The sequence below is a fragment of the Pan troglodytes genome, chromosome 3 (assembly GCF_028858775.2).
Source record: "Pan troglodytes isolate AG18354 chromosome 3, NHGRI_mPanTro3-v2.0_pri, whole genome shotgun sequence".
Classification (NCBI taxonomy): Eukaryota; Metazoa; Chordata; class Mammalia; order Primates; family Hominidae; genus Pan; species Pan troglodytes.
In genome coordinates this window covers 187,008,666-187,024,888 of record NC_072401.2, presented here as the reverse complement: position 1 = coordinate 187,024,888, position 16,223 = coordinate 187,008,666, and the positions used below count along the sequence as shown (strand labels likewise).

Genomic DNA, 16,223 nt, shown 5'->3' with positions numbered 1-16,223 from the left:
GTAGCTAGGACTATAGGTGTGCACCACCACACCTGGCTAATTTTTTTATTTTTAATTTTTTTGGAAGGACAGGGCCTCACTATGTTGCCCTGTCTGGTCTTGAACTTGTGGCCTCAAGTGATCCTCCCACCTTGATCTCCCAAAGTTCTGGGATTACAGGAATGAACCACCACACCCAGCCTGACTACAGTTAGATGGTTCAGAGCACAAAGTTTAAATGCAAGGTTGCCTATAAAAGATTTAATATACATACTTCAAAACACAGCTACTGAGGTGAAAGTATAACAAATGATGAGGGAAGAATGATCTTTTCAACAAACAGGTACTGGGCAAATGGATATCCACATGCAAAAGAACTGATTTGGACCTTTCCCTCATATACAGAATGAACTCAATGGATCAAAGACCTAAATGTAAGAGTAAATATAAAACTCTTAGAAGAAGGCACAGGGGTAAATTTTGTGACCTTGGATTAGGCAATGGTTTCTTTTAGATGTGACACCTAAAGCACAGGCAAGAAAAGAAAAAATAGAAAAACTGGACTTCATTAAAAATAAAAAGGTTTTGGGATCAAAAGAAGCTATTAAAGAAAAACATCCACACATTGGGAAAAAATTGCAAATTATACACTGGTATGAGACTAGTATGTAGGATATATAAAGAACTATTATAACCCAACTGGAAAGTGGGCAAAGGCTTTGAATAGACATTTACAAATACAAATGCAAAATGGGTAAGAAGCACAGGAAAAGATGCTCAACATGATTTTTCATTAGAGAAATGCAAATCAAAACAACGAGATAGCGCTTCACATCCACTAGGATGGCGATAATAAAGATAGGCAACAGCAGGTGTTGGTGAGGATGTAGAACCTTATACACTATTGGTAGGGATATGAAATGGTACAACCACTTTGAAATACAGATTGGCAATTTCCCAAAATGTCAAACATAGAATTACCATATGACCCAGCAATTCCACTCCTAGGTACATACCCAAGAGAATTGAAAACATGTATCCTCACAAAAACTAGTACGCAGATGTTTGTTGCAGCATTATTCATAATAGGCCAAAGCTGGAAACAATCCAAGTGCTTATCAACTGATGAACAGATTTTTTAAAAATCCATATAATGAAATGTTAATCATCCATAAAAAGGAATGAAATATTGATACATGCAACAAAGTACATGAATGTTGTAAACATTATGCTAAGTGAAAGAAGCCAGACATAAAAGGCCACGTATTCTATGATTCCATTTATATAGAATATCCAAAATAGGCAAATCCATAGAGACAGAAAGTAGATTAGTGTTTGCCAGGAACTGAAGGGAGGAGAATGGGGAGTGGCTGCCGATGCTACAGTGTTTCTTCTGGATGATGAAAAGGTTTTGGAATTCCATAGCGGTAATTATTGCACAACTTTGTAATTATATTAAAAACCTCTGAATTGTACACTTTAAAAAGGTGAATTTTATGGTATGTGAATTATATATCAATTTGTAAAAAGTGTAACAAATGGATTAACATAAATGTTAATTCAGGAAATCAGAAGTATAAAGATGCAGGATGAGCCATACAATAATTTCCTCACATTCTTCTGAGGAACAGACTGAAGCCCCCCAAAACAGCTGTAGTTTCCTGTCCCTCTTTGGAAATAGCCAGGACTCTTCAGCCTGAATTAGAGGCTGTCTCATACTTGTCATGGTCAGGACAACTAAAAACCTTTTACTAGGACTCCTGATAAGTCAGCCTAATTGAATGGGTGATTTATATTCAGAACTCAAATGAACCAAGCAGTCTTCCCATAAATTACTCAAACTACGAGAAATCTAAACCAGCAATTAATTTTAAAAGGGATTTTGTGCCCAATCACTTGGAAACTATTTGGCAGTATCTACAAAAGCTGACTATGCATAGTCATTGACCCAGTAAGTACGACTACTATGTTTATCCCCAACAAAAAGATGTATAAATTTTCAGGAAAAAGCAGGCACAAGAATGTTCCTAATCGTCCAAAGCAGAAGCTACCCAAAGTCCATCAAGTAGAAAAGATAAATTGTGATATATTCACACAATGTAATACAACAATATGAAGGAAAAAAATTACAACTAACACAACAAAATGGATGAATTAATGTCAAGGGAAAGAAGCCAGACACAAAATATTACCCACTGTAGGATTCCATTTATACAGTGTAAAAAACAAGAAAAAGTAACTTGTGCCATTACAGGTGCATATAGGATTTACACTTGAGTTCATGTAGTGACTAGAAGGGAATACAACAGGACTTCCAAAGTGCTGGTAAGGATTTCTTTCTTGATCTGAGAGCTAGTTACATGGATGTGTTTGGCTTGTGAAAATCTATCAAGCTGTAAACTTACATATACATTTCTGTATCTTTCATTTACTTCAGTAAACAGTTTTTAAATGGATTGCTTTAATGGCAGACTAGATGTGGCTAAAGAGAGAATTAATAAAAAGGGAGAGATTACTGAAGAGATTACCCAGAGTGTGTCAGAGAGAAAAAAAATGATGGAAAATCTGAAAGGCAAATTTAAGAGACATGAGGAGAAGGTCTTATCAAAATGCTGGAGAGAAAAATGAAATAGATTGGGGCCTCTGAAGAGCATGGTGGGTTGACTTGTGTTTCCAACCAAAGATATGTCTGAGTGCTAACTCCTGAAACCTGTGAATGTGAACCTCTTTGGAAATAGGATATTTTACATGCAATCAAGTTAAGAGGAAGTCATGTTGGATTAGGGTGGGTGCCAACTCCAATGACTGGTGTCCTCATAAGAGGGAGGAGAGGACACACAGAGATAGAGGAGACATGAAGGGAAGGCCATGTAAACACAGAGGCAGAGGTTGAGTTGTGCAACTACAAGCCTAGGAACACCAGACATCAGCAGAAACCACCAGAAGCTGGTGGGGAATGCTTAGGATGATTTTTCCCTAGGGCCAGAGGAAGCATGGCCCTGCCAACACCTTGATTTTGGACTTCTAGGCTCCGGAACTGTGAGAGAGGAAATTTCTGTTCTTTTAAGCCACAAAGTTTTTGATATTTTGTTTTAGCGGCCCCAGGAAACTAACAAACACAAATAAATTATCCCTGAGAATGTTTGGGAGCTAATAAAAGACGCCAATCCAAGATAGGAAACTCAAAATTCCCAAAACATAATAAATATCTAGTCAATCCAATAAATACCCAGTAAATCCATCAAAAAGGCAATATTTATTGTATTGCCTGGACACGGTGACTCACTGCGGTAACCGCAGCACACTGGGAAGCTGAGACAGGAGGATTGCTGGAGCCCAGGAACTTGAGACCAGCCTGCATAACATGGAGACCCCATCTCTACAAAAATTATAAGGAATTAGCTGGATGTGATGGCACATGCCTGTAGTCCCAAGTACTTGGGAGGCTGAGGTGGGTGGATCACCTGAGCCCAAGAGGTTGAGGCTGCAGTTGAGAGCTATGATTGTACCAATGCACTCTAGCCTGGATGACAGAGTGAGACGCTGTCTCAGAGAGAGAGAGAGAGAAGTGTGCAGGTGCTGGGACATGCCAGCTGTTCTGCTTACCTGTCCTTAACTAGCCCTGTGGTCTTGGGCAAGTTACTTAACTTCCCCACTGTCCCTTGGTTTCCCCATACATTAAACGAGCCTCATAATGAACCTTATTTCATAAAGTTTTGTCGGCGCTGCCTAGAAAGCCTTACAACAAAGGTCAATACTTGGCATTTAATAAGAGCTCAGTAAATCTTTGATTTAGTTTTCCAAACATCTCCAAAACTTCTTTTAAGCTACAGCAGCAAAAACCATGTGCAGTCTTCTAACCACAAAAGGCAACATGAGTTTAAACAAAGTAAGGTATTGTTTTCTGATTTGTTTCATTTCTGATGCCCTTCCTGAATATGCCAGTTTTTTCTTAGCCTTTTTGGATAAGTAGCATATTGAGTTAATGTTTTCAGTGAAAATAAAACTTCCACATCCAATCTTTCAGTCATAAATGAGTGCTATCTGCACCATCCGATAGGGATTGTTTTTCTTCTTAATACCTTACCTAATATTGCTTCACCCTAAGTAAAGCTCATTGGGAAATTTCATATTCACTAAAGGCAACCATAAGATTTGGGGAATCATATAATCAAGAATTGTATATATCTAAAAAGGAACATTATAAAATCCTTTAATTCAGACCACTTGTAGTCCAACTTAAAGATGAGGAAATTGACTCTTAAAAAGATTAAATGACTCTTCCAAAACCACAAAGATAATTCAGTGATTTTTTTCCCCTACTAAATGTTCCTTTTTTCTGCATTTCATTCTCACTTAAGCAATTTATTGTCTAAAATAGCATCATGGAATGATATAAAAATGCAGCTTTCCAATCACACTAAGGGTCTCTCTATTTCTTCTCTTGACCACCAATCAGGAACCTTTGCTGGAAGCTTGTTTCTGATTGGTGAAAGTAAGCCCTAACAGTGGAATGCCAAGGAGTAAACACAAAAGCGTAGCAACAACTGAGTTTGCTGTCTCACTACCCTCAGCCTAGGCCAACCTGGACTCCTTCACCCCAAATGAGGTGACCTCTACATTTTATATGAAGACACTGATTTACCATTCAACTGTGATCCATCTTATAACATGGCAATCCAATACAGACAGGAAGATAAAACTGAACACCACAGCTAAAATAAAGTGTATTCCCAGGTAAAATAGACAAGTGCTTTAATTTGAAATGGATTCGTCCGATGAGTGTCAGTTACAAGGGCACAGAAGGTACCGGTGCAGAAGTGCTCTGTCTGTGGGCAGTGTCACCAGGTCCCACTAAGTGGCAACACTTGTGCTGGGCAACTTGACCCATCTTGATGTATAAACCCATAGCCAGACAGGACGTGCAAACAGGTCTCATGGTGAATGCCATGCTGTGGAAAATGACATGGAGAATGGCTGTCTCTCAGCTAGGGAGGAGGGTCTTGGTGTCCTAGGAAAGAATGTTCACATCCTAGAGTTGGTGGTTGGTGTTCTATCTAGGCAATGAGAGAAGGATGCTTTTCCTAATGAGCACCTGGTGGGAATAGAGTCTCTCTTTGCACTTTGCTGGAGGAAGAAATTTCTACCACTTATTTTTTATTCTTGCTTACAGAATACACATTGCGGAAAAAGGATGAAGTTGACCAGTGAAAAGTTGCCCAAGAACCCCTTTTATGCCTCTATATCTCAGTATGCTGCTAAAAACCAAAAATTCTTCCAGTGGAAAAAGGAAAAGACTGGTACGAATCCTGATATTTAAGCTTCCCTTGGAAAACACTTTAACAGTTCATTTTGTATGCTAGAGCAAACGAGACAAGAAATAATGTGTTTTATTGATTTCAAGGAAGTGGTTAATCATTAGTCCTTTTGAGTTTTCCCGCAAGAATCTGTGAAATTGCTCATTTATCTGGTAGCAAATCGTCAGTGAGGTCTCACAGATAGTTAGGTCTTGATTTTACTCTCAGGACTTAAGGACATGCTTCTAGAAAACAGAAACCAGATGTCACGTTTGTTAAAGAGAACAATGCCAGGCTTGACTTGCAATTATTATTTAAATACCTTATTTTCCCTAAAGTCTTAAAAATGTTATATTAGGGATGGGTTGCTCATTTGGTTAGAGGAACTCTCATTAAGGCTCAAATTAAGAATTTAACTCACCTCTTCAGACAGCTTTGCCCATTGAAGACAAACCAATGCATAGACTTATACCCAGCCCTGCACTGTTAGGGCTCTACTTGGCCACGAGCAGGGTTAGTGTGAAACCAATCAACAAGTATTGTTTGTTGTTGTTGTTGTTTTGAGATGGAGTTTTGCTCTTGTTGCCCAGGCTTGAGTGCAATGATGCGATCTTGGCTCACCGCAGCCTCCGCCTCCTGGGTTCAAGCTATTCTCCTGTCTGAGTCTCCCGAGTAGCTGGGATTACAGGCAGGCACCACCACGCCCTGCTAATTTTGCATTTTTAGTAGAGACGGGGTTTCTCCATGTCGGTCAGGCTAGTCTTGAACTCCCAAACTCAGGTGATCCACCCGCCTCGGCCTCCCAGAGTGCTGAGATTTACAGGCGTGAGCCACCGCGCCTGGCCAGTATTGCTTTATTACACAAGGCACAGTGTTAGGGCCTGTGACCATGCCGTTTTTTCAGGTAATATTTCTTCCTTGAGCTAAGGAGGCCAGTTGTAGGAATGAACACTAGAAAGCAAGAATGTCAACAGTGTTAGATGGATTTTATATGATTCATTACTTCAAGAGAGAAAATTCATATTGTGTGGTTGATGGCATTCCTTACCTTTTTAAAATCAGATTACACCCATGCTAATTTGGTGGATAAGGCATTGCAGCTCTTGAAGGAAAGAATACTGAAAGGAGACACTCTGGCATATTTCCTACGAGGTCAACTATATTTTGAAGAGGTATCATTTTTTATTTGTTTTCATTTCCTGTAATTCTATTGTTAAATCCTCAGACAAAAATTTCATGTAGAGTTTCTTACTGTGTTATACTAGGGAAATTCTGTCCAATTACATAGACTATGGCTGTGGCTTTAACAGTAGGATACAGTGCTGCCAGCTTGAGGAGCTACCTGACTTTTCTTCATAAAATCCATGTCATGAAAGCCATTTATGGGAGTCGTTTTAGTATAAAATCCATTTCACACTATAGATTAAAAATCAAATTTTTATATTTTTGCTCAAAATATTTAATAATACAAATTATATTATCAGGCCGGGTGTGGTGGCTCACGCCTGTAATCCCAGCACTTCGGGAGGCCGAGGCAGGTGGATCACCTGAGGTCAGGAGTTGTAGACCAGCCTGGCCAACATGGCTACACCCCATCTGTACTAAAAATACAAAAAAAAAAAAAAAAAGTAGCCGGGCATGGTGGCGCACATCTCTAATCCCAGCTACTTGGGAGGCTGAGGCAGAGAATCGCTTGAACCCAGGAGGCAGAGGTTGCAGTGAGCTGAGATCATGCCACTGCACTCCAGCCTGGGCCACAGAGCGAGACTCCCTCTCAAAAAAAAGTATGTTTGTATTATCAGGTATCTTCATATTAATAATAATTGAAGCCTTGATTTTTATCTAGTACTTAGGGGCAGCTTTAGTTGTTCCTGGATAGCATAGGAGGAAATCGCCCTCCTTCTCCACATCTTGTTGGGGTGGCCTGGGAAGTAGACTGAGGAATGGCTATGCCAGCTGTCCCCTCAACTTCAGCAATGTAGTTTCGGTTTTTCATTGACTTCCTCGGGAAGACTTGAAAAGGGACCGACTGTCTTTCACCATTTGTTGACTATTTGGGCAGCTGTTCACCTATATCCCACTTACTCTCTCACTTTTCGATGGCACCTTCGTCTATCCTGGCAACAAATGTTTGCTGAGGGCTCATCATGCGCCTGTCACTCTGAGGATGGCAGAGCACCATGGCTGAGAGCATGCTTCCTCAGCGTGGGGCATGGGTTCAGATAAGGCTGCATTGCTTGTTAACTGTGTGTTTAACTTGGGCACAAACACTTGACCACTTGGTGCCTTTGGGATTACTTTAAGATCATAATAAAAATAATTAAATATCTTCTGGGTGCCTCTAGGGATGGTATGAAGAAGCATTAGAACAGTTTGAAGAAATCAAGGAGAAAGACCATCAAGCAACTTACCAGCTAGGAGTGATGTACTATGATGGGCTGGGGACCACTCTAGACGCTGTAAGTTAATGTCTTGGTCACAGTGGTTAAGATTTCATTGTCAGTGGATTATTGGACACAATTAAAATTATTTATATTTTAATACATATATATATATATATTTTTTTTTTTTTTTTTTTTTTTTTGAGACGGAGTCTCGCTCTGTCGCCCAGGCTGGAGTGCAATGGCGCGACCTCGGCTCACTGCAACCTCCGCTTCCCGGGTTCGAGTGATTCTTCTGCCTCAGCCTTCAGAGTAGCTGGGATTACAGGCACTGCCACCAAGCCTGGCTAATTTTTGTATTTTTAGTAGAGACAGGATTTCACCATGTTGGCCAGGCTCTACTAAAAATACAAAAATTAGCCCGGCATGGTGGTGCATGCTTGTATTCCCAGCTACCTGGGAGGCTGCAGTGAGCCAAGATTATGCCACTGCACTCCAGCCTGGGTGACACAGCAAGACTCTGTCTCAAACAAACAAAAACCAAAATATATTTGATTGTCCAATATTATTTTCTTCTTTTGGGTGATGTTTGAAGGTTTGTGTCTGATGGATTTGGGGGTGGAGGGTACAGATCTGTTCTTGCTAGTGGTTAGAATATCTTCTATGCTTTCCTTGTGACCACGTAGCAGATGTCGTATTAGTGCATAAGATTTGTATATTAGATACAAACTATGAGCACACAGTAAAAGTATGCTTGAATGGAAGGCGGTGTTTGTTAGGGGCTCACAAGTGTATCGTAAGAATTATAAATGTGAAAGCTGTTCCTGGCCATTCTTCCACTTTAGTCAGTTCTAAGAACTGTGCTGATTCAGGATAAGGGTTATTAGATGGGAGGGAGGAGAGAAAAAAGGAAGCCCATATCGAGACTTAAATCAACTCAGGCAGCTGTAAAAGGAAGGGAATTTCTTATATTCCAGAGCTCCTGGGAGTGCCTGAATAGGAGATGTACTTTTAGAGATTCTTTTCCTCCTTATCGCTTGCCCTGCAGAATTCAGGACAATTGTACCCCTTGGGCACAGATTCATAGTATTATACATCGTGTCAGAGGGCGGACACTTCACAGCCTTATTGGGAGAAAGAAATTCAGTTTGGGTAAAACTAAAAACTAGGGTTTTTTTGTTCTTTCTTTTGTCGAAGGAGAAAGGGGTGGACTATATGAAGAAAATTCTTGATTCTCCATGTCCCAAAGCAAGACACTTAAAATTTGCAGCTGCTTACAACCTCGGAAGAGCTTATTATGAAGGAAAAGGTGTTAAACGATCAAATGAGGAAGCTGAAAGGTAATCCTACCTGAGAACAAGATTAGGTTTGAAGGAAATGCTGAAACCGAGAATAACATGCCTCACTTTCTCTTGTAGACTGTGGCTTATCGCAGCAGACAATGGAAATCCCAAAGCTAGTGTGAAGGCTCAAAGTATGCTCGGGCTGTATTACTCAACCAAGGAGCCCAAGGAGTTAGAAAAGGTAACGTTCCCTCTTTTTTAATGCTAGTGTTATATTTAGATTAATATTTGTTTCACTGCTTTTTTTGAGAAAATGGTGGGGAATGTCGTTTTAAATATCTCTTATAGTTCCTTTAAATGTAAAGAAAGCATGCATTTTAGGATCTCAAAGCCCTTTTATTTATAAATGTCCCCTTCCCTACCTCTACCGAAGGAAACCATGAATGTGAGAGTATTTTGTATACTATAGTATCAAAGCTAAAAGAAGAGAAACAGTCCTGAAATTACAGCCAAAATCCTTCTAAGCATGAATAGATGAATATTACCGTTGACTTGAGAAATTGATACTAATAAGTAAAATATACCAAGAATTAGTTACAAATAAAATCCATCTAAGATTTTCACAGAAATATAATCTCTTTCATCAAGGGTTGAAACAGTTTCCAAAAAATCCTATAAGGAGAAGGAAATGGGGGCTGAGTCCTACTTGTGAGAGAGGAGTTAATGGCAAATTTGCAAGAGACACATAACAACTAAGGCCATCTTTGGATAGATAAGCAGCCATCTGGAATTTTTTAAATGAATTCAAATTCACTGTAGCGGAGTATGAGGCAAATGTGCTTGAGCCTACATACAGCGTTTATCCTGGGTTGTCTTTGATCGCAGCAGCTGCCATCTCTAGAACCCATCGGGAGCTCGAACTCTCCCTTAGCATCAGCGGTCTCGCCTCCGCTGCTGTGCCTCATGCCTTTCAGACACTGAGTTCCTATTTGGCATCTTCCTGCTCCTTACTCTGAAGATCCCCAAATCCTGAAACCTAGGACAGCTGGTCTTCCTCTGCCATAAGCTGCCTGGACTGTGATCTCACCTGCACTGTGGACAGACAGCGGAGGAACTCGCCTCCACACTGTGTTAGGCATGTGTGCTAGTGTGAAATGCGTCCAAAGGCCTACCGCTCTTTCCTAGAGATGATTAATAGTGCTATCTAGGAAACACAGAGTTCTTTTCTGTCTAGTATTCCCTTATAATTTCATCTAGCGGATCACAAATACAATGATGAAACTGTGCTTTTCTTAGGCATTTTACTGGCATTCCGAAGCATGTGGCAATGGGAATCTGGAGTCCCAGGGTGCACTTGGGCTCATGTACTTGTATGGACAAGGCATCCGGCAGGATACGGAAGCTGCCCTGCAGTGCTTAAGAGAAGCAGCAGAACGCGGAAACGTCTATGCTCAAGGGAATCTCGTGGAGTATTACTATAAGATGAAATTTTTTACAAAGTGTGTTGCATTTTCCAAAAGGTGAATGTCTTTGTCTGTTCTGTGCTGCTGTAACAGAATATCACACACTAGGTAATTTATGAGAAACAGAAATTTATTTCTCACAGTTCCAGAGGCCAGGAGAGGGCTGCAACCTCCAGAGGGGAGGACCATCATGTCCTCACGTGACAGCAGAAAGCTACAGGAAACCTCTTTTATAAAAAGGGCTTTAGTCCTATTCATGAGGGAGGCGCTCTCATGGCCTCATCGCCTCTTAAGGGCCCCACCTCTTGATACGATCACACTAGCAACACTGGGATTTCCAAGGGAACTTACTAGTCAAACCATAGCAGTAATGTTTGAATAAACTGGATGAAAGTATTGATAAGAATGCCTACTACATGTTCTATGCCAAATCCTTCACAGAGCTTTCTGCAATATTAGAAATGATAGCTATTGAGCACTTGAAATGTGTCTAATGCAACTTAGCACTAAACTTTTAAATTTTACTTAATGTAAATATTCATATGGCTGGTGGTTACCATACTGGATAGCACAATTCTATGCCATTAGCCTTCAGGATTTCAGTGCTACTAGCTGAAGCAAGTTTCTTAAGCAGCAATTGCCTTATCTGTAAGAAGAGAATACCTTTATAGCAGGATTATAATCATGTACTTAACACAGCTTGGCATATCACACGTTTATTACATCTTCATTTCTTCCTGCACTCCTCGGTCATGCAGTTCTATAACTGCACCACTGAAATACAGCTTCATAACAACTGTAACATGAGAATATGGTTAAAAGACTGACACTATATCTAATAAAATATAAAAAACGTCTTTTCTCGGAGTCCGTAAGGCTCCATGTACTTTCCTACACGTACTTACCCACAGTGTATAAAAGCAGTGGGTCGGGGAGACAGACCTGGGTGTACTCTAGAGTGGCCATCAGACTCTGCGTGTGCTGGTGTTTCCCAGTCACACCCTTCCCACAGTGCCAGGTCTCCCCCGTCTCCGAGCCCTAGCGCAGGGCAGTGATCTACAAGAGAGGATGAAGGGAAGGAGGGGCTGCTTCTACCCCGCTTCCCCAGCGTCTCGGGCTCCAGGTAGCAGACCACTTACAGGAGTGATTGCCAGTGTCTCAAAGCAAGTGCCCATCTTAGTTAGAACTAAGACTTTAAATCATTCTTTAAAATCTTCGGCGCTTGCCCTTATTTTCCACATCCCTACTCCCTGTGACATTGAGGTTAACATGGAGTTGACTGGATCGCATTCTCACACAATTGTACATATTTGTGTCTGGGTATAAAGGATGACTTCTTTCCATTATCTTTTTTTTTTTTTTTTTTAGACGGAGTCTCGCTCTGTTGCCCAGGCTGGAGTGCAGTGGTGCGATCTTGGCTCACTGCAAGCTCTGCCTTACGGGTTCACGCCATTCTCCTGCCTCAGCCTCCCGAGTAGCTGGGACTACAGGCGCCCGCCACCATGCCCAGCTAATTTTTTGTATCTTTTTTAGTAGAGACGGGGTTTCACCATGTTAGCCAGGATGGTCTCAATCTCCTAACCTCGTGATCCGCCCGCCTCGGCCTCCCAAAGTGCTGGGATTACAGGCGTGAGCCACCGCGCCCAGCCAATTGTCTATTTTTAAAGAAGATGTGCTAGTGAAAGGGTTTTCTGGTCCTATGTGGCTAACGTCCAAACTGAAGGTTGATGTTTCCACACGTGATCCAAAGAAATAGAAAATGCTTTCTTCTCCATTCAGTTTAAATCCACAAAGTGACATTAAACTTCCAGTAGTAATATTAGAAGAAAAAAGAAACATACCTTTGTTTTCTAGTGGTTATTGAGCCTGCTGAGCATAATTACAGAGACATGTGAAGTCACCACTCTGGGAAGCTCATCTTCTCCTGGTATGAGGTGCCTACATGGACCCTTCCCCACACAGCAAACAACTTAGTTCTCAAAGCAGTAGAGAGAAATCACTTCAGGCACAAGGACAGTCTCTAGGCGCATCGTTTTACAAACACTTACCATAACTGATGTCTTTTCCATTTCACAACTCTACATCCTCTCAGGATCGCTGACTATGATGAGGTTCACGACATCCCCATGATCGCCCAGGTCACAGACTGTCTCCCGGAGTTCATCGGCAGAGGCATGGCAATGGCATCCTTCTACCACGCAAGGTGTCTTCAGCTTGGCTTGGGCATCACCAGGGATGAAACAACCGCTAAACACTATTATTCTAAAGTAAGCTTTAGAACAAAATATAAATTCACCCAAAGAGAAACTGCCAGGCTTTTAGCTGCAACTTGAATAGTTTTACGGATTAGTGTTTTTTCTGCTCAATTACTGTGCAGATAACCTCTGTCTACAGAGAAGCTGTCAGACATGCAGATTGTTTGCAGACAATTCTGTCAGAATCTTATTAGCATAATTTAGCTCCAATGATTAAAAGTCCTATTTTGATGCAAATTACTCTTTCATTCTGCTACTATCTGCAGCCTAAGGCCCAGCACCAAGACCTTAAAGCTGAACAGTTTTTCTTTCATCTAGAACAAATGTGAACGTATATGTTCATTCTAGTAAAGTAATGAAAGAGAATTTAAAGTTTTTTTGAGCGTGACATCTACCCCACTTAGGCGGGATATTCTTGAGTTTGAGGTAGTCAGTTAAAATAAGTCTTTCATATTTTAATCCATGTGATCAATTTATTTAGATCTCAAATGCGTTTCACATCTCAAAGTAAATACTAAAAAGCAAGGGGTGTGGTAGTGGAGGGGGTGTAAGGGAGATCATTATGAATACTAACTCTTAAGTCTAGATTTTTTTTAAAAAAAGAAAAACCAAAAAGCTGTGCACATCTTAGGTCCATCACATCCATGAGTCAGAATTACATCATAGCAGACTTGGTAGAGCAGTGTTTGTGGAACATAGATCGTTCAGCCTGAGTAGGGGAGTCTTCTGAGTCCCTTGGCTGACTCTGATATTACAGCAGTGGTTCCCAAGCTTCTCTGCATGTTAAAATCACCCGAGGATCTGTTACAAATTCCAAAGTTCAGGCCTTATTTCAGAAAATTTCAATCATGGTCTCTAGGAGACAGAAGCATATTTGTTGAAGTTCCCTGTGGGATTCCAATGTCAGGTAAGTTTGGGAACCCTAAATTACTTTAAAATTAAAACTTCCAGAGCATCAAAGCCATATTAATACATAAACATAGACACATAGCACACAGCCAAATGCAACTGATCTTTAAGATATTTACCTCTACACCATTCTTAGCATGAGTAACAGTTGTCTAACTTTTTTCATTTAAATGCTCTCTGTACTGGCCAGGCACAGTGGTTCATGCCTGTAATCCCAGCACTTCGGGAGGCTGAGGCAGGCAGATCACTTGAGGTCAGGAGTTCGAGACCAGCCTGGCCAACATGGTGAAACTGGGTCTCTACTAAAAGTACTAAATAATCCTGTCTCTACTGAAAAATAAAATTAGCCAGGCATGGCAATGTGTGCCTGTAATCCCAGCTACTCGTGAGGCTGAGGCAGGAGAATTGCTTGAACCTGGGAGCAGAGGTTGCAGTGAGCTGAGATCACACCACTGCACTCCAGCCTGGGACTCCATGTCAAAAAAAAAAAAAAAAAAGCTCTCTGTATTACACCAACTTCCAAACCAAGCCGATTTCAGGTTCTATCTTATCCTTAATATCCTTAGAAAACTCTAGTCAAATATATTTTGAAATATACTATATAGTCATCCTGACTAGAACAACAAAAAAAGGCCAGGTACCGTGGCTCATGCCTGTAATCCCAGCACTTTGGGAGGCCGAGGTGGGAGGATTACCTGAGGCCAAGAGTTTGAGACCAACCTGTCCAATATGGCAAAATCCCATCTCTACTAGAAATACAAAAATTAGCCCATCATGGTAACGCATGTCCGTAGTCCCAGCTACTCGGGAGGCTGAGGCATGAGAATCGCTTGAACCTGCAAGGAGGAGGCTGCAGTGAGCCGACGCTGTGCTCCTGCACTCCAGCCTGGGCAACACAGCGAGACTCCATCTCAAAAAAAAAAAAAGCAAAACAGATTCCAATCTGAGAATGATTTTCCATACGATGGGAGAAAATAGCTCCATTACTCTGCAACTAGGATACTGTACTCTAGGACTCTAGGATACACATCTAGAATACTGTACTCAGTTTAGGCCATTGTACAATATGGGGATACTGATAAAATGGAGATCATTTAGAGGCAGTAAACCAGTGAAGGGTCTGGAATGATATCATATGACGCATGATATGAGGAACAGAAACGGTCTCCCTCAGAGCAAAAGGACACGAGGTGTCCCGACAGTGGTGTTCACTGGACCGGCAGTGTCCCGCAGGAAGGGAACGGGTTGGGAGGGACCGACAGTGTCCCGCAGGAAGGGAACGGGTTGGGAGGGAGCGGAATCAGTGCCCATGGCAGGCAGTGTGTTATGGCAGAAGGTGAGGCAGTAAGATGGTAACTGGGACCTGGAGGCGACAGACCCAGGCCTGCTCTCGGCTCTGCCACCGTCAGGCAGGGTGACTCCCACTTCCTAGAGTGTTAGGTTTCTGTGAAACCAGCATTATGTATTCTGTTAGGACCCTTCAAGGATTCTGGAGTACATGGAGAGAAACACCAGCCTAAAATAAGGGAAAGTTTTCTTTTTTTTGAGACGGAGTCTGGCTCTGTTGCCCAGGCTGGAGTGCAGTGGCGCAATCTCGGCTCTCTGCAAGCTCCGCCTCCCGGGTTCACGCCATTCTCCTGCCTCAGCCTCCCGAGTAGCTGGCACTACAGGCGCCCACCACCACGCCTGGCTAATTTTTGTATTTTTAGTAGAGACGGGGTTTCACTGTGTTAGCCAGGAAGGTCTCGATCTCCTGACCTCGTGATCCGTCCACCTCGGCCTCCCAAAGTGCTGGGATTACAGGTGTGAGCTACCGCGCCCGGCCGTAAGGGAGAGTTTTCTAACACAACAGTTCAGGAAACAAAGAAAAACACAAGTTTTCTCTGAAGGTGAAAACTACATATGTAGAATGTGTAACTTCCTGCTACTGGAAGCAACCAAGCAAATACCTAGTGACCAACTGTCGTGGGTACTGAAGGGACAATTACTGCATAGAATGGGGTTTGGATGAGAGCTCTCTATCCCAAATTGTTGACATTCTAGAAATTATGCACCTTGTCACTATTTAGACATAATAAAATTATTTTAGCTATATATTTTAAAATAAAATTATTACAGATGCTGTTATTCACATAATGAGATCATAACAACTTTGAGGCCAAATGTTAATGCTTTCCATTTTACTTATTTTAATAATTCATAACATACAATGCTATCATTGGTGCTTAAGTTCCCTTTATTCTTGGCATTGATAAAATATCTCTTTCAAATGAGAATAACATGGTTATTTTGAGTATTGATCTATTCTGCATAGGTTAAAGTAGGACATCAGAATAGAAAGTATCTTAACAAATTTTCTTGAAATTCACTGTACTTTACTATTCTTAAAAACGAATCAAAAAAGAAAAAAAAAAAGAAGAAAGACCCAAACAATTAGAATGTATCTAAATATCTGACTCTTTCTGATTTTAAGGCTTGTCGTCTGAATCCCGCATTGGCAGATGAACTTCACTCCTTACTTATTCGTCAAAGAATTTAGACCACAATGTATTTCAACAAAGATCATCAATGCTAACACCTCACAATGTGTGTATTTTTACAGTAGCTATGTTTGGTTATTTTGCACATCACAAATTACACTATCCTGGGTATTTTA

At 41.2% G+C, this 16,223-nt stretch overlaps 2 protein-coding genes and 1 long non-coding RNA gene across 14 annotated transcripts in view; 1 reads left to right on the top strand and 2 right to left on the bottom strand.

Annotated features, from left to right (window-relative positions):
• The window catches only part of LRP2BP (LRP2 binding protein), a 27,719-nt gene extending 11,496 nt beyond the window's left edge, over positions 1–16,223 (top strand). For 3 of the 11 annotated variants that reach the window (XM_054682685.1, XM_054682686.1, XM_063808456.1), the window contains 8 exons: positions 5,153–5,279; positions 6,339–6,448; positions 7,622–7,735; positions 8,858–8,997; positions 9,076–9,181; positions 10,237–10,460; positions 12,496–12,670; positions 16,041–16,223. In XM_054682685.1, coding sequence (XP_054538660.1) covers positions 5,174–5,279; positions 6,339–6,448; positions 7,622–7,735; positions 8,858–8,997; positions 9,076–9,181; positions 10,237–10,460; positions 12,496–12,670; positions 16,041–16,106 — 1,041 coding nt within the window. In that variant the 5' untranslated portion in view covers positions 5,153–5,173 and the 3' untranslated portion in view covers positions 16,107–16,223. 11 annotated transcript variants of the gene reach the window in all.
• LOC134809821 (uncharacterized) lies at positions 5,347–5,817 on the bottom strand. The gene is made up of 2 exons (XR_010156379.1): positions 5,698–5,817; positions 5,347–5,521 (listed from the first exon to the last, which is right to left on the bottom strand). It is a non-coding gene; the product is annotated as an uncharacterized LOC134809821 (long non-coding RNA).
• SNX25 (sorting nexin 25) overlaps positions 13,375–16,223 on the bottom strand; it is a 190,402-nt gene continuing 187,553 nt past the window's right edge. Inside the window, exon 18 of one of the 2 annotated variants that reach the window (XM_063809247.1) lies at positions 13,375–13,513. In XM_063809247.1, the coding sequence (XP_063665317.1) occupies positions 13,501–13,513 (13 nt within the window). In that variant the 3' untranslated portion in view covers positions 13,375–13,500. Of the gene's footprint in view, positions 13,546–16,223 lie in introns of both variants that reach the window. The other variant, XM_054683530.2, reaches the window with a different exon arrangement.